The sequence below is a fragment of the Aquarana catesbeiana genome, linkage group LG02 (assembly GCF_042186555.1).
Source record: "Aquarana catesbeiana isolate 2022-GZ linkage group LG02, ASM4218655v1, whole genome shotgun sequence".
In the NCBI taxonomy this organism is placed as follows: Eukaryota; Metazoa; Chordata; class Amphibia; order Anura; family Ranidae; genus Aquarana; species Aquarana catesbeiana.
The window spans coordinates 378,749,168-378,776,866 of record NC_133325.1 but is presented as its reverse complement, the minus strand read 5'-3'; the positions used below and the strand labels follow the sequence as shown (position 1 = coordinate 378,776,866).

Below are 27,699 nucleotides of genomic sequence, written 5' to 3'. Positions count from 1 at the left end.
TTCTATTGTCCAGAGAGAATTGGGCTAACCAAAAACAGCCTGCTGACTGCACAGGACGTTATCAGCGTTATCAACAAGAATTCCTGGCAGAAGCAACAGCCCCCCCCCCCCAATATCATACATAGATAACAAAACACCCTCAATGGCATATTAAACAGATCAGAAAAGGAGAAAATAAGAGAAGTTCATTTATTTACATGCAATTTAAGTGATTTTGCTATGAACAGATCACCTGGGCCTGCTACTATACCTATCCAACAAATGAAACCACCAAGCTCCTCATTCACTCCCTTATTATCTCTCGCCTTGACTATTGCAACTCCCTTCTCATTGGCCTACCGCTCCATAGGCTATCCCCTCTTCAGTCTATCATGAATGCTGCTGCCAGACTTATCCACCTTACCAACCGCTCAGTGTCTGCCAACCCTCTACTTCAATCCCTACACTGGCTCCCAATCACCCAGCGAATTAAATTAAAAATTCTAACCACAACATACAAAGCCATTCACAACTCTGCCCCAAGCTACATCACTAATCTTGTCTCCAAATATCACCCAAATCGTCCTCTCCGCTCTTCTCAAGACCTCCTGCTTTCAAGCTCTCTCATCTCCTCCTCCCATGCTCGTCTCCAGGATTTCTCCAGAGCCTCTCCCATCCTCTGGAACTCGCTACCTCCATCTATCCGGCTATCCCCTACTCTTGCTACCTTCAGGCAATCCCTGAAAACTCATCTCTTCAGGAAAGCCTATCACGTCTCCAACTAATCTCCTACCACTTCCACCAGCTCATTCCCCACAGTTACAACCTTTTGTACCACCTGCCCCACCCTATTAGATTGTAAGCTCTTCTGAGCAGGGCCCTCTTAATCCTATTGTATTGTATTGTATTATATTATAACTGTATTGTCTCCCTTTTATATTGTAAAGCGCTGCGTAAACTGTTGGCGCTATATAAATCCTGAATAATAATAATAATAATAATAATAATCCATAAAGGGACATATCATAATATATGCACAGTCATTTCATACTACTTGTAAAGTGCAAACAATGCCCTAAGCAGGGCTGTTGAAATACATGAGGACTTCATACCCAAATTGCATATTACTTTTATGTAGAAGAGTTTGTGTTATAATAGTTTTAGGTCTGACCCAAATACAAAATGTTCTCCGATTTGCAGGGACCTACATGACCCTATGCTTTTTAATATTAGTAGTGGGCTGCGGGGTGACAGATTTGTCATCTAACAGATTACGGAAATTTCCAATTGGAGGATAGTAGTAAAGCCTCACCTATTCTTGTAGCAAATGTTCACTACAATGAATGTAATATTGTGAACTAATTGAATTCATGAGCAGGCACCAGTACAAAACTGAAATACATAAAAAAAACAATTATTCATTAGAGACAATGGTTTATATTTTACCACACACTATAAACACCTGATTTTTTTTTCCCCTGCATCTCCAATAGCCAGGATTACATTTTTTTTAATCCATGGAAAATGCCTATTTCGACGCACAGTAGTCATATGTAGCTTTTAATATACATTATACAGTTGCATCACATAGCTCCTGACATCCATGCTAGCAAAGTAGACTGTGTTTGAGACTGCAGCAACGCAAAACAGAGAAGTCACTTTTTTTTTTTATTTATATATAAGTGATGAAAGTCCGTAATGAAAAGCAAGCTAGGAACTTTCCAGTTGCAGTTGTCTTCTTCCTTCAAATAAAAGAATACTAACTGCCATAGCAGAGTTTAAACTTTCTATGCCAGGTACAACTGGAATATACAGCCTCCTTCCTCCTGAATTCTTAGCCAGTAGCAGTGACTCTATGCTAAGTCCATGGGTCTCCCCTCCAATCACAAGTGCACTTGGGCCCCTAGCCCACCGTTCATGGTATTGTTGTATAGGAACTCTGGGAATATCTTGCAGTTCTTCATCCTCCTCATCACTGGAGGAGTAATAATCCTCTCCTTCAATGTAACCGGTTCTTCTAGGATCATTGGAGATCCAACCGTAGTCAATGGCTTTCCCAGATGTAAACTCAGCCTCATGAGGAATAGTCTTCCAGTAGTTATCACCAACAAACACTTTGGTATTCTCAGAGAGGTAGTTACTAACTGTGTCCCACTCTAAGTTGTTTATAATTGGCAAGCGAAAGTGAGCTCCCATGCCTGCTCGGATTACTTTAGGTTCCCACGCATCCACACAACCTACAAAATGGAATATGAGATCATTTCAGATACACTCATGTCATTACATACCAAGAAAAATAGGTTCATTTACTGAAGCTGCCTGTCTGTTTCTGGACTCAATACTTTGGAGTTAGGCAAGTGACACCTTTGTATTGTCATAACAGCTTAGCAACTAACCTTTTGCAAAAAGAGTTCAACAATGGCAGCCATTAGTAAAAGTTTCCTTTATGCATTTAAGGCAACATCTTGAAATCGGTGGGGTATATGTACTGGTAGCAGCACATAGACACACTATATACAGACATTTACACATTTATTGGTACCCTTTAAAAAAAAAAAAAAAAAAAAAAACACTATTTTCCCTTAAATAACTTAAAAACTGTACAAAGTAGTACGTATCCATTATTGTTTAATCTAGATTTAACAGATATCAATCTTTTCTTTTGATTTAAACTAATATTTTAACCCATTCTCGTCTAAGGGTAAAACAAATGTTAAGGCCTAGGCACAATTTTGCAACTTTGACATGTCTTTAGTAAACCTGTACATATCACACCTACTTTGTGTATCCAGGCGGATTATACCTTGTTTTTTCAGGACAAAATGGGCTTTCTTTTGGTGGTAAATGGTAATGGATATCTCCTGATTTTATTTTTTATTTTTATCAAAAGGAAAACTGGCCCAAAAAAAAAAAATACACAACATAACAATATAAATTAATAATCATATATATTTACTATTATAAATTTATATTGTTATATTAATTAAGAATTTTTATTTTGGGTTATTCTTTGGTGGTAAATTATAGCAATAGCAAAAAAACCTACAGAGATATATAGATAGATAAAAAAAATCTACAGAAAAAAAAAAAAAAAATATAATAATTTTTGCTATTGCTATAATTTACCACCAAAGAATAACCCAAAATAAAAATGCTCCTGGTGATCACAGCGATAATCACATACATGTGTATGTTAGAGGAAGTAAACACAGGGGTGGGCTCACAGTGACTGATCACTGTTACAGCCAATCTGAGGCTATCACAGCGATCAAGAGACCAGAACTGGGCTTCCTGGGTACCGATCGTTAGTACGAGACCCGGGGCTTTCGGTGAGAGCCCGGTCTCTGTCCTGGGAGTGCGGTGTGCAGTGCACTCCCAGCACAAAGAGATACACATATATGCGGCCCCACGCAAAAAGACCCACTTCTGTGAGGCTGCATATATGTGTACAGTAGGAACGAAGCATCCTTTCAATGAGATGTAAGGGTACCAACAAATGCATCCATATTTGTAGCCATTTGTTTCACCTGGCCTGTAATGACCTCATTCTGAACAGCAACAGAACCACAGGTGGTCTGGTGACATTCTGGGAAACGCTAGAACAGGCCAAAGAGCTATGGGTGAATTATTGTATCACTTAATAACTAATCAGCCATCCTACTGTACATTATCACAATGACCATGCCAAAGCCAAAATCTGATTGCTAAGGAGAGTGATCACAGCAAGCAATTACAAATTAAAAGGCATGCATACAAAACCAGTAGCAGAGACAAATCCCTGCGTAATTAGAAAGTCTGTATATGTTTAACTGAATTGTCAGTTTTAAAAATTAACCTATTACATCTACCTCTCTAATATGATTCAATTTAAACCCAGGGTAAAAAAAACATATTTCACAAAAACGGAAAGAGGTGTACATTGCTCTATATTGAGATAACCATATACAGTGGATATAAAAAAAAAGTCTACACACCCCTGTTAAAATGTCAGGTTTCTTTGATGCAAAAAAATGAGCCAAAGATAAATAATTTCAGAACTTTTTCCACTATTTATGTGACCTATAAACTGTACAACCCTGTTGAAAAACAAACTGAGGGGAGCGTGACCGGATGTGAACGAGGCAGGACGTGTTTCCCAGGCACTCCACATCTCTCCTGCTAATCCATCCGATTTTAGGAGCTATCTGCCCGCTTTCTGGTACCAGCAGGTCCGGATCATAACGCCACACTCCTGGACATGAGAAAGGGGACATCCAAGTATGGGCACCAGGCGCAGAAGCATTGGCGCCAGACCTGCTCCACAAGTGGCCCGGAATTAGGCTCCGCCCCCATCTTGCCTTCTCCTCACTCAGCAAAGAACACCAAGAAGCAGTCCAGGAGGATGGCACATGAAGCTGCAGCACGGGATCCTAGCTCTGGAGACTCCCCGACTGCCTCTCTTGAACAGGAAAACACTCAAGATGCTATCACCAGACCCATCATGGAGGCAATCGATGAAAGCAAGGCAGCAGTAATGGTGAGCATCGACCATTTAGCCACTGAGTGCATATTGATCTGGCATGATCTGGATAAAATCCAGGGCTGGCTCACAGTAGCTGAGGACAGGATTTCAGAGGTGGAAGATGCTTCCCATTCCCATGGCAATCAACTATCCGAGCTGCATGATATGGTGAAAATGCTGCAAAATAGGGCTGATGATGCAGAGGACAGGCAGAGAAGGAATAATGTGAGAGAGTGGTGGGGTTGCCAGAAGGGGCTAAGCCTGCCACGTTTGCTGAACAGTTCTTCAAACAGCTCTAAACATGGGGGGATCTCCCTCCCACTTATGTGGTTGACGTCCCCCTGTGAGTTCCCTCGGCCATTTTTTGTCAGAACTACAGGGACCAGGACATGATCTTAGCAGAATCCAGGAAACAACAGGAGCTTCGTTTTGAAAAAACCCTTGTGTTATTCCCCGATTTCTCTGCAGAAACCCAGAAAAAAAAGATGCTCATTCAATGATATTCGGAAAAGATTGCGAGCAGTACAGCATGCTCTATCCCAGCAGGCTGCATTTCCAGCACAATGGAGCGGTGACATTTTTTGATAACCCACTTGACGCCTGTGAGGGGCTGAACAGGAATCCCTTGATATTGCCCGGGCTCTGATAAGTTATTGCCTTTTCACTTTGTTGCACCAGTTGTTCCATTATCCAGGTCCTCAATTTATTCCTGTTGGGGATTGATTTCAGGTCTCCCTTGCTTAATCAACTGCTTGCCGACCAGCCGCCGCAGTTTTACTGCAGCAGAATGGCACCGCTGGGCGTTACCTTACGTCGCCTCGCCTTTTGGCCACTAGGGGTACACAGAGCCGATGCAAGTGCCTGGTGGGCGCGATGTCCTTCGGGAACCCGCGATCGCTCGTGACAGAGCGAAAAACCGGGATCTGTGTGTGTAAACACACAAATCCCAGTTCTTTCAGGGGAGTAGACAGATCGCGTGTTAATACTAAGTATGAACGATCTCTCTGTCCTAGACAGTCTCATCCCCCCTACAGTTAGAACACACCTAGGGAACACAGTTAACCCCTTGATCGCCCCCTAGTTTTAACCCCTTCCCTGCCAGTGACATTTATACAGTAATCAGTGCATTTTCGCACAGATTGCTGTATAACTGTCAATGATCCCAAAAATGCGTCAAAAGTGTCCAATTTGTCCACAGTCCCGATAAAAATCACAGATTGCTGCTATTACTAGTTAAAAAAATAAATAATAATAAAAATGCCATAAATCTATCCCCTATTTTGTAGACGCTATAACTTTTGCGCAAACCCATCAATATACGCTTATTGCGATTTTTTTTTTTTTTTTTTTTTTGCGATTTTCAAAAAAATATGTAGAAGAATACATATCGGCCTAAAATGAGGAAAAAAAATTTTTTTTTTGGTAAAAAAAATATGTGGGATATTTATTATAGCAAAAAGTGTTTTTTTCAAAATTGTCGCTCTTTTATGTTTATAGAGCAAAAAATAAAAACTGCATCGCACGACCGCACAATTGTCAGTTAGAACGACGCAGTGCCGTATTGCAAAAAAATGGCCTGATCATTGAGCAGCCAAATCTTCCAGGGGGGGTTGAAGTGGTGGACACATGATTGGGCATGTCATATCTAATAAACGTCATACGCCAGATATCCAGTTATCCAGTCTCATGCCCCTTTTTCTATAACATTCAGTATTTGCTCTGTAATGCTCCTTGCCCTGTTTTAAGTAGAGCAGTGCAGAATCCTGTCATTCCATTGACAATCAGAATGTGTCTCCTGGGATTGGTGGAGGAGGTGGTCCCTTCCCAGGCACAGAGAACCCCAATCAATATCCTACTGTTTTATGGTAGGAAGGCCATCCTATTACACTGGAGAAAATTGGAGGCCCCTATCCTACCATTCTGGAAAGGGCTGGTGAATTCAATGATGCCGTATTATAAAGCGACATACTTGTCAAGAGGATGTGGGAAGAAATTCGAAAATATGTGGGAGGCATGGTATAACTCAGATTCAACAGTGAGATAAACAGCCATATTGAATTTGTCAGTTGCTGAGAATTCACCCTTCTCTAGGTTGGAGCAATTACTGGGGCTGAATAAACTTTTGGGGATTTTCAGCTCTAATTGATGATGGAGTTTAATGCTGAGGGTAAATGCGCACTGCACGAAAACTCCTTGAGGTATTGATTTGAGTACTGAGTGCATTTTTGTCCGGATACAAATGTTTTGAGGGGGAGCGTGAGAGAACAGAGTCTTGTGTTGTTGGGGGGCAGGGGGTGGTGGGGGGAAAGACCGTTACTTAAAAGTATAGTTAGAGTTACTCTGTTAGTTCATTTGAATGTCAAATGTAAATGTTGACCAGGTGAGGGACTCGGTGTTGTGCAGAGTCACTTTTCTACTGTATGCCCCTATAGAACTTAATAAAAAGAATTTTGCAAAAAAAAAACCTGAAACCTTTTGTGGGGTGTGTGTGTGTGTGTGTGTGTGTGTGTGTGTGTGTGTGTGGGGGGGGGGGGGGTAAAAATAAAAATCTAAAATAATGTGGTTGCAGAAGTGTGCACATCCTCTTATAACTGGGGATGTAGCTGTGTTCAGAATTAAGCAATCACATTCAAACTCATGTTAAATAGGAGTCAGTACACACCTGCCATCATTTAAAGTGCCTTTCCTGACATTTTCTTAGTCGCATCCTAAAGCAAACCCCATGGTCCTCAGAGAGCTTCCAAAGCATCAGAGGGATCTCATTGTTAAAAGTTATCAGTCAGGAGAAGGGTACATAAGAGTTTCCAAGACATTAGATATACCATGGAACACAGTGAAGACAGTCATCATCAAGTAGAGAAAATGTGACAACAGTGACATTACCAAGAACTGGACATCCCTCCAAAATTGATGAAAAGATGAGAAGAAAACTGGACGGGGAGGCTGCCAAGAGGCCTACAGCAACATTAAAGGAGCTGCAGGAATATCTGGTCAGTACTGGCTATGTGGTACATGTGACAACAATCTCCCGTATTCTTCATATGACTGGGCTATGGAGTAGAGTGGCAAGACGGACGCCTTTTTTTCCAAGAAAAACATCCAAGCCGGGCTAAATTTAGCAAAAACACATCTGAAGTTTTACAAAAGCATGTGGGAAAATGTGTTATGGTCTGATGAAATCAAGGTTGAACTTTTTGACCATAATTCCAAAAGATATGTTTGGCTCAAAAACAACACTGCACATCACCAAAAGAACACCATACCCACAGTGAAGCATGGTGGTGGCAGCGTCATGCTTTGGGGCTGTTTTTTTCAGCTGGAACAGGGGGAATTATGAACAGTTCCAAATACCGGTCAATATTGGCACAATACCTTCAGGCTTCTGCTAGAAAGCTGAACATGAAGAGGAACTTCATCTTTCAACATGACAACAACCCAAAGTATACATCCAAATCAACATAGGAATGGCTGCACCAGAAGAAGATTAAAGTTTTGGAATGGCCCAACCAAAGCCCAGACCTGAATCCAATTGAAAATCTGTGGGGTGATCTGAAGAGGGCTTTGCAAAAGAGATGCCCTCACAATCTGACAGATTTGGAGTGTTTTTGCAAAGAAGAGTGGGCAAATATTACCAAGTCAAGATGTGCCATGCTGATAGACGCATACCCAAAAAGACTGAGTGCTGTAATAAAATCAAAATGGTGCTTCAACAAAGTATTTGTTTAAGGGTGTGCACACTTATGCAACCAAAATTATTTTAGTTTTACTTCCCTGTGCCTAAAAGATTTCAGTTTGTTGTTCAACTCAGTTGTACAGTTTATAGGTCACATTAAAAAGATGGAAAAAGTTCTGAAATGATTTATCTTCCTCTCATTTTTTTTACATCACAGAAACCGGACATTTTTACAGGGGTGTGTAGACTTTTTATATCCACTGTAGCTTTTATTGCTGAGAGAACTCTAATTTTTTAAAAAGCTTAAATATGGTACAGTTTAACCACTTGCCCTCCGGAAGGTTTAACCCCCCCCCCCCCTTCATGACCAGCCATTTTTTTGCGATACGGCACTGCGTTACTTCAACAGACAATTGCACGGTCGTGCGACGCTGTACCCAAATAAAAGTCCCTTTTTTCCCCCCACACAGAGCTTTCTTTTGGTGGAATTTGATCACCTCTGCGGTTTTTATTTTTTGCGCTATACACAAAAAAAAGGGAGACAATTTTGAACAAAAAAAAACAAAACTTTTTTTTACTTTTTGCTATAAAACATATCCAAAAAAAAAAAACCACAACAAAACGTAAAAAAAAAAATCTAATTTTTTCATCAATTAGGGCCAGTATATGTTTGCTACATGTTTTTGGTAAAAAGAAATCCCAATAAGTATACATTGATTGGTTTGTGCAAAAGTTATAGCGTCTACAAACTATAGGAAATTTTTATTTTTTACTAGTAATGGCGGCGATCAGCGACTTATAGCGGGACTGCGATATTACGGCAGACACATCGGACAATAAGTGACACCAATACAGTGATCAGTGCTAAAAATATGCAGGTCACTGTACTAATGACACTGGCTGGGAAGGGGTTAACATCAGGGGCGATCAAAGGGTTAAATGTGTTCCTAGGGAGTGCCTTAGAACTGTGTAGGGGTTGCTTTAACAGTGGGAAGATACAGGATCGCTGTCTTCCCTACTAACAGAACGGCTATCTGTCTTGTTTACATGGGCAGACTGCTGCTCTGCCTCTGTCAGGAACGATCGGCGGGTCCTGGTGGACATCGGGTCCACCAGACCTGCTGATTGGCTTCCGCTGTGCTCAATTGCAGGTCAACAGCGGCGCACCTACGCACCGCAGACCTAGAAGTGTAAAATCATGTACCTGTGCGTTCAGGAGTAACTTGTATGCCTCAGTGACCATTTTCTCAAAAATGTACTTGGATTTCCATTTACTCCTACATTGCGAATTGATTGAGCTCTTACACAAAACATGTCACCCATTTCTTTTCCACTCTTAAGCCTATGTAGGCTATACTATAAATCAGGGATATGCAGTTAGTGGATCTCCAGCTGTTGCAGAACTACAAGTCTCATGAGGCATAGCAAGACTCTGACAGCCACAAGCATGACATCCAGAGTCAGAGGCATGATGGGACTTGTAGTTTTGCAACAGCTGGAGGTCCACTAATTGCATATCCTTGCTATAAATTAAAGTGGTTGTAAACCCTTTACAAACACTTTTTTACGACAGCTAAGCCTATAATAAGGCTTACCTGTAGCTACCGTGGATATCTCCTAAACCTACACGGTTTAGGAGATATCCTCTGTATCAGCATGTGCCGACGTCATCAACACATGCGCACTGAAGCAGCAGCTCATTCGTGCCGTTGCTTCAGCTGACAGCCCGTTCCCGGCGGCTCCCGCGTGCATACCAGGGAGTAATGTCATCGTGGCTCCGGACAATCACATCATGTACCAAGATGGCTGTGACGAAACATCACTTCTGTTACAAGATTTGATTGGTCGCCTAATCTGATTGAACGGGGGCAGAAAATGCAAAGCAGCTAACAAAATCCCTGTACTATACAGGAAGTCATGTGAATTCATTAGCTAATGGTCATATCTTCTGCTTTACCTTTTGTGAGCAAAACTTTGTTACAGCCAGCCCCTGCTGCAGATCTCAGTATAGTACCCAGGTTTCCAGGATCGCGGATATTGTCACATATGAGTGAAAGCGGTAATGTGTTCTTCAGCTGTGTTTCAGGAAATTTCATCTTTACATGATCAGGTTTTCTAAAAATGCCTAGGGATAACAAAATTCCATATATTAACTGTAATCCTACAGAAATCTTGTCAATATTAGGGGCTTTAACAGTTTTCTACAATATTAAAATGGAAGTGGAAACCTCATTAAATTGGTGCCCAACGCCTAAATTTTATTTTTTTAATGGAGCGAGGAAGAGTTGAAAACTTTGTTTCTTTATCGTTCATTGCAGGAGAAAGGAATTCGTAGGCTATTCAGTTATACTGCCTCCCACAGTTTCAGCCCGGTATAACCCCATTTGTAACACCCAGCATGCTTCTTTTTTTTTTTTTTCTCCCTTTTGTAATTTTTACTAGAAGAAGACGACACATTTTCTTTGCTCTAAGAAAAGTTCAATCTTTTGTTTGTCTTCCTTCAGCCAAGAGTCCTCTACAAGCTGCTAGCTAGTCTCTACATGCAAATACCTGGATCGGTTGTACCTGAACCCCACTGGATGCAACAATTACAAGGCTAGTCTGGAATGTGACCTTCAGGAACTAGGCTCTGTATTGTGGTTCTTTCCATACCTGAGAGTACCTCATTAGTTGCAGAGAGCTTTCCAGGTCCACAGCCATAGCACAACCCTAAGTGTAACCCTGTCACCTAAGACTTTTTTGTGAGTAGGTCGAACACTGGCAGCTATTTTTTTTACCAAGGCTACTGAGATACATTTGAAATCCCCCATTTCCATCAGTTTACCGTGGAAGGGGTGTGGAGTCACATGCCTGTTCTTTTGTCCACCAACGTCAAGACAGCATCTTCCCACAGATACTCCTCAATGGAAGTGTCATATGGTTTTATCAACTCATCCCTGCTGCCCACCTACAATAACCTGGTCAGCTCGGGCCATCTGAAGCTAGCCTGCACCAGCATCTAGTTTGTATTTAGCACCTAGCCCTGAGCTACACTGCCCCTGCCTTGCAGTGCAACATATCAGATTGTAAACACATGGGAAACAGTCCTGCTGCCCTGGGTGTTTCCAGCTCATGATCTACTATCGAGTACAGTGCTGGCTGCAAGTGCATGCCCTGAAGGGCCCAACACTGACAACCTGGATATGTGCAATCTGCTTAAAGCTATGCCATCCTTGGGTGTGGCCCCCTCCTCAACTCTACTCCAAGAAGATCTCCCCACACTTATGCAGGATGTTATGAGCCAAATTGCAACTATGATTGCAAACTGACTGTAGATTACCTCAGCCAGCAGTACATGGACCTGGGAAAAAGGGTTCCTACACCTGGAGGCATTTCAGGACCTGTGTCACAGGTGGGTGAAGGAGACACTGGATGTGTACCTCTTGGCCTCCAGGTTCAACAACTGGCCAGGTTTGTCTCCAGGTACAGGGATTCCTTTGCAGAAGCAGTGGATGCTCTGGTGGCTCCATGGGATCAGTACAGCTTGATTATTCCTTTCCTCTCCTAAAACTTCTTCATGTGCTGTGCAGGATTGAGAAGGAGGGCATTCTGGCTATTGTTATAAATCTGGACTAGACCAGATGGATGTGGTAATCCAACCTTGTCAGACTCCTGGCAGATGCTCTGTGGACTGTTCCAGATCACCCAGACCTACAGGGGACTGTTTATTGCCCTGCTTTCATTCCAGAAAATACTCCCGTGGAATGAATCTTGGCCTTTCTGCAAATGGGCTTGGATAAACATTTGGCTTTTAGTACCATCATGGGACCAGCACTTGCAAGCTTGTTTCAAAGACTGCTGGTTTCCTATTCTTTGATTAAGACTTTTGTACAGTGTGGTGTGGTTCCCGCTGTACGTTCCCTGGTGATTTGAATCTGGTTCTTTTGGCTCATCAAAAACCACCTATTAGGGCCATCTGCTAGGTGAGTATCTGAGCTGGCGGCCTTATCCTGTAACAATCCCTTTTTAGTCTCTTACACAAAGACAAGGTGTTGAGGCCCAGACCTTATTTCTTAAAGTAATTTCAGCTTTTCACCTCAACGAGGACATCATTCCTCCATCCAAGATACACCCAGAAGGATTCTTGCTTTAGTGCATTAAGGTAAAAAACCTTGAGCCTTTAGAACCACGAACGCCACACATCCGGCCTACAAAGGCTGATCCCATTCGATAAAGGGGTTTCGCCAGTGCTCCTCCCTCCCATTCCAGCTCCCACCTGTACCCAAAAATGCACCTTCGCCCGAGTAGACAAAAACTCTTGCACTGACCCTGCTTCCATCCATAAGTCTGGCTCAAATTCATAAGAATGAGATCTCCTTCCACTGTATGGATGTAGTTTGTGCTGTTTGTATCTACCTCACAGCTTCTGTCTCCATTACAAAGACTGGCTTTCCCTTTGTCATTCCTGATAGTCCCCAGAAAGGAGAATGAATATCCTAAGCCGCACATCAAAGTAAGCCAGCTCGTAATGGTTTGTGGCAACCTCAGCCTGGGCTCTTGCCAGGCCATGGCTGCCACACACCATTATGAGCGGGCTTGCTTTGATGTGCGGCTTAGGACATCCATACTCCTACACATTGACGTTTGGAGCAGAAACGGGCTCCCTCCTCAGCCAGCGCTCACAGCAGTGTATCAGGACTACAGATGAGCTGAGGCGTGTTCTCAACCCGCACGTGCAGAGCCTGCCAGGAAGTTGGAACTGCACAGTGCTAATCACAGGCAGTGAGACATTTCTCGATCTCTGCAGCCGCTGAGAAAAAAAAAACGGGATCTTTGTATTTACCATAAAATCCATTTATTGTAGTTCATGGAAGACACATGTCTCTCCCCCTCTGCATTTATGAACATGCTCTTGCTTCTGCATTTCCACAGAACCAAGTTATGCTGGGAGCAGGCTAAGGATATAGCAGGCTGACACTGCTTTTTTGTTTGTTTGCCAGTGTCCAAATCCCCCTGTAGGCAGCAGTATAACCCAACAGTGTATAGATTCCCGTGTCTCCCAATAAACTACAAGAAATGGATTGGATGGCAAGTACATAAATATCATTTTGGTTATTATTTCTGTGTGGGACTCCTTTGGGAAAAATTTTCCTCACTTCTTGCCCATGTTAATGCCTATACAAGAAAGGAGGGATGCAGTTGTCACCAAAATAGGAAAGCAGGAATAGAGATAAAAACACTTTCTTACCCATATTTATATCTCCCTATAAAAAGGACCCAGATGGCAATTAAAACCTGACAGTAGTTCCAGACCTTCTCTGCTCTTTTCAAAACATTTTGGCTGTAGCTGAGCTTTAAAGTACAACTAAAAGGCAAAACTTTTTTTTTAGTTTTGGATAGAGTGGAGAGGAACCCCTGTCAGGTAGCACTGCTGTCTGTGCCCCCATTAGGAGGTTCAGCATCTCTATTTGTCCTGATTACCATTATCATTGAGAGTGAAAGTAAAAGAAAATCCCACATTTTGGGTTGTTGCCAGAAAAATAATAGAGGGGAAATCTTCCAATGGGGACACTAGTTCTGGTGACATGGGAACCCCCCCCCCCCCGGGATCCCCCCTTAATTTACATGGATTTCCTCTTACTTCCTGTTTTGGCTATGGGTCAGGAAGTGAAGGGAGATCCCCCCAATGGGACACAGATCGCAAAAAATAGACTGACAGTTATAACCCACCCTTACCCTTTCCAATATGGAAAAAAATAATGTTTTGCCTACAGTTCCACTTCAACGTACCACTTATGCATCTGCATAGTCACAATTCTGTATGTCCTCCTTGACTAACCTGCTACTGCATCCTTCAACACAACCATTTTCTTCTAAATGGAGACCAAACAATGAGTGGTGTTGGTTTTGGCTCTTGTTCCAGACCACTTGAATAAGATCTGGTCATACAGTACCCGTTTTGAAAGAACTGCTTTCTATTGAGATCTTGGCCAGCACCAAATGGTGACTGCTGTGCTGCATCAGTGAGAATGAAGCCATATGTATAGATATATTCAGAAGATGATCTTTGGCACATAGCTATCCCACAGGCTTCAGTGATGCTCTAGGCTGCTCAGACAGTATGTAAAAGTAGATGACATTAGTTTCTGCCCCAGTAAATCCAACCCATGGCTGAAAATTTATCACAGACATACAGATATAACATGGGACAATTAACTGTCCATCTTCACTTACCCATGATTCCTTGGGGAGTAACAACATCAGACCACATATCGATGTCTTCAAATTTCACTTTGACAAGGTTTGCTTTCTGGAGTTTATTGGCAGGCAACGTTTTTAACTGATCAACTCTACTAAAGAATAATGTATGTAGAATGGCTCCAGCCTCCATAGCATCCAGAAGCAGCCTCTGACCTTCCAGTAACACCTGTCCATGACGATCCCGAAAAGATCTGGATTTTGCTATTGAAACGACTTTGCTATACATTAAGAATGAAAAAAGCCCAAATGAGATAAATAAAAAAAGAAGATCGGGGAATTACATGTGCCATTTCTAAAATATATTATTATCTACACTAGTAGACCGAAAGAGAGCATGTGTCGGTTCTAAATCAAATGTTTTACCTGCATTGGTGGCTCATACGACACATGCACCAGTTCTAAAACAAATGTATCAGCTACACTAGTAGATTGTAGCGCGCATGCACTGATTCTAAGTCAAGAGTATCACTTACAATGGTAGAGCTTACAACGCTTGTGCGGTACTAAAGCAAATGTATATTTTACGATGGCAGATCCTACAGCACATGCCCTGGTTCTAAAGCAAATGTATTATCTCGAACATTAGATCATACAGCGAATGTAATGGTTCTATTTTGAATGTATCCTCTAAACGAGTACGCCGTTTGATGCACGCACAACTTCAGGCGCAAACATCACTGGATTGGCCCAAAATAGGGAGAAGGAAGCAGGCTGTGGACTTTTTTTTTTTTTAAAGGTGGTGAGGATTCACATGAGGGTGGGAGAACAGATCACAAAGACTGCAGAAGACATCAAAGAAAGAAGTAAAAAACTATTACTAATTGTATTTTTTAAAAATGTTGGCATTGCTGTTGTCATTTTTATTAAGGCTGTGATGGTGTGCTTCAAGTAGCTTTGGCTTTATACTATATATGGTTTACTGCTGGGCACTGCACCTGTTAAAATAAAAATTTGCAGCTTCTCTGCAGCACTGCCCACCCCAGACACTCTGCTCCCATAATCTTGGTGCCAGTCCTCTTCCAGGTTTAAAGGATGGGCAACATCATTTAAGACACTTCCTGCGCACACAGAGGGGGAGATTTACTAAAACTGGTGCAGACAGAATCTGGTGCAGCTCTACATAGTAACCAATCAGCTTCCAGGTTTTAATTTCAGGTTCAAGCTTAATTAAACACACTGATGTTAGAATCCGATTGGTCACTATGCACAGCTGCACCAAATTGTGTGTGCACCAATAGTAAATCTCACCCAGAATGTCATGGGCACACTACCCTCTACTATAGCTCACCCCCATACTGTTTACCTTTTGTATCACATGGCCCTCCCTGTTAGATTGTAAGCTCTAACAAGCAGGGCCATCTGATACCTTCTTTATTAAATTGCATTATAACTGTACTGTCTGCACTCGTGTTGTAAAGTGCCATGTGAACTGTTGGTGCCATCTAAATCCTGAATAATAATGATAATAAAATTATTAATCTTCAGTAACATCAATTCTTTTTTTAAACCAACACTGATCAAAGTAGAATAAGTGTTTTTTTTTTGTTACTTTTTTTGTTTTGTTTTAGAAAATGTATAAAAAAGGAAATACAGTTTAGGCAAGACAACATCACCTTGCTTGTCCTAAAAAAACAAAAAAAAACAAAACAAACAAACTGTATGTTTAACTTTGTTATCGAATATAGTCGCAAAGGTAATGCCTAATAAACGGGCCCATAGCAGAAAAGTAAAAATTGCTCTGATCAGTAGGGAGTGTACAGGGGTGAGACCTGAACTGGTTAAAGAATTTTTTGAATTTGAACACTTTCAGAAGAGTCAAATTCCTTGACCCCACACTACTTGCTGTGTTTCCTCCTGCAGACCCCTACACAAACGCAGGATACAGGTGTCAATTCACCTGTTGCTGTCAATCAAATATGGTGACACGGGAGCAGGGCCGAGTCCCGCTGAGTAAATAGATGCAGCAGCAGGACTCGGGTGCGAGCACGCAGGGTTGCCACCAGGGAAAGCACCTTTTCGTGGGGGCACCCGATGAAGGGGTTTTTATTTCAAAAGTAGTCTATTCAGTAAAGAACAGGCTTTATTTAACAAATTAGTTATAAATTTAGCACTAGGGGTGCAACGGATCAAAAAATTCACGGTTCGGATCGTTCCTCGGATCAGGAGTCACGGTTCGGATCAACAAAACAAAAATCTCCCCCACTGTAATATCCACAATCTCCCTATTGGCAGGGTGTGGCAGAGTATTGGCAGGGCATTGCAGAGTATTGGTAGGGCATTGCAGCAGAGCATTGAAGAGCATTGGCAGGGCATTGCAGAGTATTGGCACTGCTGCCATCCGATCTCTCCCCTACACTGTTCAGATCAGTACACAGAGGGGATAGAGGAGCCGGTGTCATGACATGACACCGGTTTGTTACAAGTGATCGCTCCTGACGGAGCGATCATGTGCTAAACGGCCGCCGGGTGTACCAAGATGGCCGCCGCTCCGGAGCTAGGCCGAAGCCGCGGCCTTTCCTATGGCCGAGGCCACAGAGCGCTCCGCGGATCGCGGGTGTCCCGTATGGATCAACCTCCGCGGATCGGATCACGGATCGATGACGATCCGTTGCACCCCTATTTAGCACTTTAATTTGGTGTTCTTTTTTACCATTGTTTTAGTATAGTTTTTTTTTTAATTTTCATATAGGCCAACACTGAACCAGGGGGAGATTGCTCTGCAAAGACATGCAGAAATACTGTGAAACTATGAAAACATTCTTAGTATGCCTTCATTCAAAAAAAAAGATCTCACTCTTAACACGTTACATTGAAAAATATATATAATAGAGCTGCACAATTAATCGTCAAGAATCGTTTTCGTGATTAATCGTCAAGAATCGTTATCGCGATCTTGACTAAAGTGTTTCACAATTCTTTCTATGCAAAGAATTCTCTTTGCTCTTCTGAAGCCACAGCCCTCAAAAGAAAGGAAGAGAAAAACTGGGCAATCTGCCAAGAAACAAAACATTCTTTATCAGTTGAAGGTAAGTATAAACATTGTAACAATTTGTCAAATGGAATAGACTGTGTGTAAGTGAAAAAAGTTTAACCACTTAAAACACTAAACCTTTTTCTGACATTTGTTGGTAAAAGTTAAAATCATTTTTTTTTTGCTAGAAAATTACTTAGAACCCCCAAACATATATATTTTTTTAGTAGGCACCCTAGAGAATAAAATGGTAGTTGTTGCAATATTTTATGTCACACTGTATTTGCGCAGCGGTCTTTCAAATGCAATTTTTTGGGAAAAAATTACTTTAATGAATTAAAAAAAAAAAAATTTAACCAGTAAAGTTAGCCCATTTTTTTTTTTTTTTTGTATAATGTGAAAGATTTTACGTCACGAGAATCGTGATCTTTTTGTTCAAAAAAAGCGTGATTCTCATTTTGGCCAGAATCGTGCAGCTCTAATTTATAACACAAAATAATTGGCCCAAATACCTTGCAGAAGAGCTTATATATTGCAGTCATGCGACATCTCTCAATTGCTCCCCCACCGCCTCCAAGATTTGGAGGAGAAGCTAGAAATTAACCTGTGACACATTGAGAAATGGCACACTCAGATGTAGAAAAAGACTTCCCCTTGCCAGCACAGTGCGGAAAGGGGATGAGATTGTGTGCAAAAAAAAAAGTGTGCATGTGTGTTAAAAGACTGGCAGCGAGGCTCTCTGGAGGAGTGGACAATCACAATGTAAAACACAGACCTCAAGCAGGGGAAGAAAAATCTAAAAACAATCCCTGCAAGATCCAGCTCACACAATGACACAGTTATGATGTGTGCATAGACTGTGAGACAGAGATGATATGTGCTGGAGCCACCCCTAAGTCTGATAACACAAAGCAGTGGGGGACCACAAATCTGACACTATCAGAAAAGTGGGATTTAGAAGGTCCTTCCAGTGGTGGCTTCACTGCAATACAAGGTAGCAAAAGAGGAGAGTATTAACCTCCCTGGCGGTAATCCCGAGTGTGGCTCGGGGTTAAATTTCAGTACCATTAGCGGTAACCCCGAGCCACACTCCGGATTGCATTGCAGGATCCTGGTGCAGTGTACTGACCTTGTCTCCAGGATCCTGCGATGTCCCCCCACTGTGTCCGCGGGCTCTGTCCTCCGCCTGAAGCCTCTGTGCGCCGGGCTCTGTTGCCTGCGAGCCCGGCGGCAAATTCAAAAATCATAACACATACAGTGCACTGTAATCTTACAGATTACATTACTGTATGAAATAATTTTACATCCCTTTTGTCCCTAGTGGTTTGTCCAGTGCCCTGCATGCAGTTGTATATTATATTTACTGCTCTTTCTGCCTGGAAACTGGAGATTGTCCATAGCAACCAAAAGGTGTCCCTTTACGTCAAAAATGGTGTTAGACCATCTAGAAAAAGCAATAATAAATTAGAATCACTTGCAGAATTGAGCGATAGTGAATCGTGGTGAAATTAATTGTATTATTATTATTTTTTATAATTATTTATATTTATTATATTATAATTTTTGATTTTGCGTTTCAAACTTTATCATACCCGGGATGTCTACTAGACTCTTGTTTGGGCAGATTTAAGTGTGTTATTGCTAAGAATTACAGGCCTACAATATAAAATGCCAAATTTCTATGTAAAATAATTGTACCGCTTTGAGATGCAAAAATCTGACATAATCATACCAGGGAGGTTAAAGAGGAAGTAAACTCTGATGGGTTTTACTTCCTCTTTGCTTCCCTGCGAAGTTAAAGCATAATGGCATCGCATAGTAGCCCATTATGTGTCACTTACCTGACACAGGAGTTTGCGATGTCAGCGCTGTCCCCTCTTTCACAAGGCGTCCATCTTCCCTCCGGGTATCGCGGCTCCGGCGCTGCGACTGGCCGGAGCCGCGATGACGTCACTCCCGCACATGCATGTGGGAGCCGCCACTAACGGCACGATTGCCGTTAGAAAAGGCTTTGCAGGGGCAACATTTCTTGAAGCAATAAAAATGCATTAATTGGAAGCTTGCCAATTCTTAGTTTGTTTTCATTAATCACCTCAATACCGGGCACATTCATCCCCTTCCTGCCCAGGCCATTTTTCAGCTTTCAGCACTGTCACACTTTGAATGACAATTGCGCGGTCATGCTACACTGTAACCATGTAAAATGTTTATCATTTTCTTCACACAAAAGAGATTTCTTTTGGTGGTATTTAATCATAATTTAAAAAACAAAAAAAAAAAAAAATTAAAATTTTGAAAAAAAAAAAAAAAAGTTTTCCTTAGTTTTTTTGTCAGTAAGTTTTGTAAATAATTTTTCTCCTTCACCGATGGGCACCGATAGGCTGCACTGATGGGTACTGATTGGTGGCACTGACTTGCATCACTAATGGGGACTGATTGGTGGCACTGGTGGGGGCTTTATTGTAATCAGGGCACTGATGATCTTATTTAGCTACATCTTGTATTTTTTCGCAGATTTTGATATGATACAGCATTGTATATGAATTAACGGCTGTCGCGATGTACATGTGTGCTCATTTTATGTCCTGGTATATATTCTTAAGTTGTTTTTTGTTCTGTTTTAGAGTGTATTCAAACCTATGGTCTTCTCTATGCCCCTGAAGGGATACATTTCGAGATTGCGTCAGGCTTTATCAGAAGCAACCTCCATGCCTTTCATTAGTTCTTTATGAGCTTGGTATAATAACCTGTATCATGTATTTCTATGGTGATGTTTGCACCAATATGTTTTTAATACTTTAATAAACTTCTTTCAATATTTTAAATACTACATACACTACCGTTCAAAAGTTTGGGGTCACATTGAAATGTCCTTATTTTTGAAGGAAAAGCACTGTACTTTTAAATGAAGCTAACTTTAAACTAGTCCTAACTTTAAACAAATATACTCTATACATTGCTAATGTGGTAAATGACTATTCTAACTGCAAATGTCTAGTTTTTGGTGCAATATCTACATAGGTGTATAGAGGCCCATTTCCAGCAACTATCACTCCAGTGTTCTAATGGTACAATGTGTTTGCTCATTGGCTCAGAAGGCTAATTGATGATTAGCAAACCCTTGTGCAATCATGTTCACACATCTAAAAACAGTCTAGCTCCTTCCAGAAGCTACAAAACTGACCTTCCTGTGAGCAGATTGAGTTTCTGGAGCATCACATTTGTGGGGTCAATTAAATGCTCAAAATGGCCAGAAAAAGAGAACTTTCATCTGAAACTCGACAGTCTATTCTTGTTCTTAGAAATGAAGGCTATTCCATGCGAGAAATTGCAAAGAAATTGAAGATTTCCTACAACGGTGTGTACTACTCCCTTCAGAGGACAGCACAAACAGGCTCTAACCAGAGTAGAAAAAGAAGTGGGAGGCCGCGTTGCACAACTAAGCAAGAAGATAAGCACATTAGAGTCTCTAGTTTGAGAAACAGACGCCTCACAGGTCCCCAACTGGCATCTTCATTAAATAGTACCCGCAAAACACCAGTGTCAACATCTACAGTGAAGAGGCAGCTGCGGGATTTTGGGCTTCAGGGCAGAGTGGCAAAGAAAAAGCCATATCTGAGACTGGCCAATAAAAGAAAAAGATTAAGATGGGCAAAAGAACACAGACATTGGACAGAGGAAGACTGGAAAAAAGTGTTGTGGACGGATGCCAAAGGTGTGCAATGCTGTAATTGCTGCAAAAGGAGGATTCTTTGATGAAAGCAAAGTTTGATGTAAAAACAATGTTATTTCAAATACAAATCATTATTTCTAACCTTGTCAATGTCTTGACTCTATTTTCTATTCATTTCACAACGTATGGTGGTGAATAAGTGTGACTTTTCATGGAAAACACAAAATTGTTTGGGTGACCCCAAACTTTTGAACGGTAGTGTATATATTATAGTTTGCTCATAAAGTCCCACAGTACTGGAGGGTACTTCTTGCTCTGTACATTAATCAAGGGATGTTGGCAACATACTCTGGAGACCCAGTTTTCTTTCCCAGGGCACTGATGATCACATATGACCATGGCAGGACTTAGGGTGGTGGGGGCTCCTGGGCTTGAGTCACTTTCGGGCCCTACCTTCTATACATTACTTTAAATAGAACAAAATGTTGACTGGTACAATAGACAGTGTTTCATTTAAAAAAAACACGCAATAATCTATTTATATGACCACTGATTGAAGCTTGAAAAACGTGACACTGATGACACTAATATGTGGCAATGATGACTCGTGACACTGACAGGTGGCACTGGGGACAGGTGGCACTGGGGACAGATGGCACTATGTTGTGTAGTGTAACTGTAACTAGTGTGAGTGTTCACTCACCCCTGCAGCACGGAAGATCTCCCCCCTCACACGCTGTCTCTGTGTGAGGAGGGAGAGTCAGCGATGAGAGATGATCTCATATGTTTACATATGAGATCACCTCTCATTGGACACTCCGATCGAGTGCTAAATGGCCGCTGTAATTGGCCATTTAGCACGATCTGTGATTGGCTGTGTCAAAGGGACACAGCCAACACAGAACTTCCCCAATGCGCGCCTATGGCGGCGTGCAGAGGGGAAGTAAACAGGAACACGTCCAGGGATGCCCTCCCGGCAATTGGCGTCGCGCTGTAGCCGTCTTGGCTATAGCGCGGGCGCTGCGGGGCCCACAATTGGGCGGGGCCCATGGGTTTGAGCCCAGTCAACCCCAATAGTAAGTCCAGCCCTGCATATCACATATACTGATTACATATCTAGATGTCCCCTGCGAGGAGATGCCGCTGATCGGCTCTCCTCGTCACACACTCTGTCAGTGTGAGGCGAGGAGCGCTGATTACCGGAATCTCCGTGTTTACATGTGACCGGCTGTGATTGGACACAGCCAATCATATGGTTATAGAGCCATGACCGCGGCTCTTTACAGAGATTGGGGTCGCGAGGGCAGACGTTCTGGGAAGCCATCAAATGACGGCGTCCCAGAACGAGAGCCGCACCGCCCGCCGTCATTTGACGTCAATTGGTTAAAGGCCTTTTTCCTTTATTTTCACCTGGTGATCCAGCCAGTAAGTTCTGTTATTTTTTAACAAGCTGTCAAACCAGTCAAGCTGTCAAACCTTCAAATGGCTGGTGTTATAACTGATCACATTTGCAGTATCATGGCAGGTAAAGATTAGAGGCCAAGATGGCAGCTTCCTTGGCTGACAAAAGGTAGGAAGGTTTACATCCCTTTTTCAGCCAAGGAGGCTGCCATCTTGGCTTCTGTTTGAACTTCAACTGCCATGGTGCTGCACATGTGATCAGTTATGACACCAGTCATTTGATGGTTTGACAGCTTGGTTGAGGACACAACCAATGTGACAGTTTGCATTCTGAACACATGCTGGGAATGTAACAGTTTTCTGAATCTGTTAACCACTTCAGCCCCAGAAGGATTTACCCCCTTCCTGACCAGAGCGTTTTTTGTGATTCGGCACTGCGTGTTTTAACTGACAATTGCACGGTCGTGCGACGTGGCTCCGAAACAAAATCGACGTCCTTTTTTTCCCACAAATAGAGCTTTCTTTTGGTGGTATTTGATCACCTCTGCGATTTTAATTTTTTGCGCCATAAACAAAATAAGAGCGACAATTTTGAAAAAAACGCATTATTTTTTACATTTTGCTATAATAATTATCCCCCAAAAATATATAAAAAAACATTTTTTTTCCTCAGTTTAGGCCGATCCGTATTCTTCTACATATTTTTGTTAAAAAAAAAAAATCGCAATAAGCGTTTATTGATTTGTTTGCACAAAAGTTATAGCGTTTACAAAATACACAATAGTTTTATGGCACTTTTTTATTAATCATTTTTTTTTTTTACTAGTAATGGCGGCGATCAGCGATTTTTATTGTGACTGCGACGTTATGGCGGACATGTCGGACATTTTTGACACATTTTTGGGACCATTGTCATTTATACAGCAATCAGTGCTATAAAAATGCATTGATTCCTGGGCGGGGAGGGGTTAAGTGTGTCCTAGGGGAGTGATTTACAACTGTCAGGGGGGTGGGCTGGTGTGTGACGTCACTGATCTCTGCTCCGATGACAGGGAGCAGAGATCGAGTGACACTTGTCACTAGGCAGAACGGGGAGATGCTGTTTACAACAGCATCTCCCCGTTCGCCCTCTCTGTGAGGCGATCGCGGGTATGCCCGCGGCGATAGAGTCCGTGGGACACACGACCCGACTCACGGAGATCGCGGCAGGCACACGGCGGCAAATTCAAACGGGTACGTTACTTTGCGCAGCCGTGCCATTCTGCCAACGTAAATGTACAGGAGTCGGTCGGGAACCGGTTAAATCGATATGTTAAAGCGGAACTAAACCTACCAAGATGTGAAGCAAAAGTGGCAGTTAGAGGAATGAGACAAATTTCTGACGGGTTCTTACAACGATCAGCTTTTATTCATGTACGTAAAACCTTTAATCCTAAAAGGAAAAAACTGTTGCTGTAATTGCTTATAAAGTATTAGATGGAGCTCAGCTTCAATTAGTCAACTCCATCTAAATCTGCTAGTCAAACACTACCCTTTCCCCAGACTGACAGTACCACTGTCCAAAGGTGTCACTATTGAACCTCCATCCAGAGTGAAGACACCCAGAGTGTTACTGGTCCAAGATGAAAAAAGAAAAGCTAAAACGAATGCAGCCACCACATTTAAAGTATGGTATTACATTTTTTGGGGTTTAATACTGCTTTAAACAATGTTTAATGACAGAGGAGTTTAAAACATGCATGACTTTTTTCTACATGATTTTATCACATAGGGGCGTATTTATAAAAATGTGAAGAGCTCTTTGTCCTACGAAGCTGCATAGACATTTGTTCTGTCAGAATGCTAGCAAAATTCAATGTTATCAGATGATCTGAAAGTGCTTCCTATCAGAAGCAGTCACTGTTCAGGCAGCAGCAGTTTACTTGAATACAGTGGTGCTGCTGAACACACTGGAGATTCCCCCACCTATGCTGTTAGCATGGATTCAGGAAATCAAGAGATTTTTCTCTCTGTCGCTTGCGGGCTAAATGGCCATCTATGCAGATACTCGCTCATGTATTCCATTATCAAAGCATGAAACACATTAAAACTTACACACAAAAGGTGTGAATGGAGCAAAGTTTACAAATCACTCTGTGCACACTACAATCAGCCTGGCCTAGGGGTGATCAGATTATGACTGCAGGAATGGCAGCCCTCACACTGGTATGGGCAGCTAGAAACTGTAGAAGATCTGATTAGTGGTTACCAGAGCCGGCCATAGATAGATTATCGGCTGGTTCAGCAGTGACTGGCCAAGACTCAATCCATCTATGGGCACGCTGGTTGTACTGAAGTCAATCCATTGATCGACTTCAGTATAACAGGCCTGTCTGGGTTTTTTCTGCCCGAGCACTGCTGGCAGCTATGATCATTGTATTCTGCTGATGGGGAAGGCTCTCCGTCGGCAGAACACAATAGCACTGCAGGGGGGATTCCCCCATCAACACTGACTGTGTTGATGGGGGAATCAAGCAATTTCCTTTTCTGCAACCAATGGTGGGAGGAAAGAAGATTGCATAATCTATGGGCTGTTTTAGAGAGTCAAGGAGTCTTTGAATTACCCGAGTTGGTTATCTCCACTGCGGGCTCTCTCGTATTTCAGCTCCACTGGAAGGGCTTGCTCAGGTACATCCTGATCATCTGTGCTGTCCTCCTTCTGGCTCCTGTCCTCAGTGACCAGCTGATAGCGGTACTGATATGCTGGCCTCTGTGCCAGGGCCACCTTCTCCTGTAGCTGGTCCCTCTGTGCCAGGGACCTCCTCTCCTGTGGTTTCTTCTGGGCCTTCTGTGGCAGGGCCTCCCTCTCCTGTAGCTGGTCCTTCTGTGCCAAGGACCTCCTCTCCTGTGGATGCCTCTGGTCCTTCTGAGTTGGGGTCCCCCTGTTTTGTGGATGCCTCTGGTCTTTCTGATTTAGAGCCCCCCTGTTCTGCGGATGCCTCTGGTCCTTCTGAGTTGGGGTTCCCCACTCCTGTGGATGTCTCTGGTCCTTCTGAGTTGGGGTTCCCCACTCCTGTGGATGCCTCTGGTCCTTCTGAGTTGGGGTTCCCCACTCCTGTGGATGCCTCTGGTCCTTCTGATTTGGGGTTCCCCACTCCTGTGGATGTCTCTGGTCCTTCTGAGTTGGGGTTCCCCACTCCTGTGGATGTCTCTGGTCCTTCTGAGTTGGGGTTCCCCACTCCTGTGGATGTCTCTGGTCCTTCTGAGTTGGGGTCCCCCTGTCCTGTAGCCGCTCCTTGTGAGGCCTCTGCTCTCTGCCCGGGGGAATGACCCTTACCGGACTCCTCCTCAGGGCCCGCACATCCCGCCTCACCTGTATATTCCCGGATACCTGAACTAAGTTCAGCCGGCCACAGCGCAGCATGCTTCTCATGAGCGCCGCCATCATCACCCCCTACTGACCTGTCGCACCCAGTGACGTCAGACGAAGCACAGGGGGCCGCCATGTTGTGGTTGGCAGAGCGAGCTTTACACATTATAGTTTTAGTTCAGCCTAAGCTAACGCTGAACGCATGGTCTGGCGTCCACCTCCAACTCCATGGTGACAAGTCGTGTCGTCATCAAAAGGCGCAGGCTGTCAGAGTGTGTCTGTGGTAGCAGGAAGAATGGGAGGTAGGAGAGCTCTGCACTATGTACTGAAGATCGGGGACAGGGGCCATACGGCCCGCTTCTTCAGAGACGTCCTAGGGATGAAGGTGAGGAGATGACAGGCCTGTGTGCATGCTGTGTCTTGTATACCTCCTCTAGGGTGCTATACATGTCCTGACAGATCTTGTCCTTATGACGGGAGATCAGATGGAAGGTAATAGGGCTCTGTCTATGTGGGAGAGATGAAGAAGGGATTGGCAATGCATTTCAGGTCTTGTGCCAAATGAATGAAAATTCTGCAATGTTTTCATTGTCAGTACCAATGCATCCAACAAATTCACGTAATCCTTATAGGTGATGCCCATACTATATGGTGCTATTGATGTGACAAATGAATAAAGAGGTACAGCCGTACCAGATATAATGAAAGTGGAGGTGAATAAGACTTCTAGGCTGGAGGAAACTGTTGATTGTGTCTCACGTTAAATTGTAAAACAAATAGCAAGGCAATGGAAATCTATTTGTGGCGTGCGGTTTATAAACAACACTGGAGAATTAACGTTGACCATACACTGTGATGGACCCCCTGGCACCCAGCCTAGGTGCCTCCGCCAAGATACAGCTTCCTCCACTCTGGAACCAGGTATTCTAGCTGATAATTGTACCCAATAGCTAGATGACACTAGCTTAGGTGCAAACTGGAACTCTTTATTGAAAACTCACCCAGGATTTATACCACACAAAATCAGATAAGAGCTTGATCACATTATCCTAAACAATGCAAACTTTAAACCGTAATATTAGTACATCCAATGAGCAGATAACATAAACATCCCACAATGGTTCAGTAACTAGGTAAAGTGGACACAATGCTAATCACATCTCCAAGAGGGTTAGCAGACAGAAAGAGAAACAATAGGTGACTCAATTAACAATGGGAATTCACACCTAGGAGTCACACACCTCCCAAAGACTAGACCTCCCTCAAAAGCCAGGGCCCATAGTCAGTAGACCAGAGGCTACCCTGCAGTCCTCTCCAAAAGCCCCAATCCCGGTTGGGTCTGTCACATACCCAGCCCTCAAATTTTCCACTCGTCTACTCACGTTTTCCGAGTGAAAAATGAGGGCTGGCAAGCTGGACTGCCTCGGCGGGGAGGGGGGGGTGGGAGCACCGCCGGTAGGCAATGTTGAATGGGAGCCATTCTCCCAGCCAGGGGAGAAGAGGAAGAGTCAATCTGGCCGATCATCAGAGAGCGGGGATTGCCCGCTGTACTCGCCTACTCACATTTTCCAAGTGAAAAATGAGGGCTGGCAAGCTGGGCTGCCTCGTCGGAGGGGGGGTGGCGAGCACCGCCGGTAGGTGGTGTTGAATAGGAGCCATTCTCCCAGCCACGGGAGGAGAGGAAGAGTCGAGGTGGGCGATCATCAGAGAGTGGGGATTGCCCGCTGTAACAGCTTTCATTTGAATTGCTTGGTTCCCGGCGCCGTTCACCGTCGCATACAGTCCCGCCTCCTCGCCCGGCGCATTTGATAGACAAAACACCGGTCCGGGAGGCACCGGGCGAGGAGGTGGGACTGCGTGTGACGTGAGTGGCAGCGGGAACCCAGCAATTCAAATGAAAGCTGTTACAGCG

General features: G+C 43.1%; 2 protein-coding genes across 2 annotated transcripts in view; one reads left to right on the top strand and one right to left on the bottom strand.

The window, feature by feature from the left end:
* Positions 1 to 208: 208 nt before the first annotated feature.
* MRM3 (mitochondrial rRNA methyltransferase 3) lies at positions 209 to 26,196 on the bottom strand. The gene is made up of 4 exons (XM_073615133.1): positions 25,042 to 26,196; positions 14,367 to 14,611; positions 10,111 to 10,278; positions 209 to 2,216 (listed from the first exon to the last, which is right to left on the bottom strand). The coding sequence occupies exons 1-4, from the start codon at positions 25,863 to 25,865 to the stop codon at positions 1,690 to 1,692; spliced, it is 1,764 nt and encodes a 587-aa protein (XP_073471234.1). The 5' UTR covers positions 25,866 to 26,196; the 3' UTR covers positions 209 to 1,689.
* GLOD4 (glyoxalase domain containing 4) overlaps positions 25,894 to 27,699 on the top strand; it is a 46,740-nt gene continuing 44,934 nt past the window's right edge. Inside the window, exon 1 of the mRNA XM_073615134.1 lies at positions 25,894 to 26,172. Coding sequence (XP_073471235.1) covers positions 26,083 to 26,172 — 90 coding nt within the window. The 5' untranslated portion in view covers positions 25,894 to 26,082. The remainder of the gene's footprint in view (positions 26,173 to 27,699) is intronic.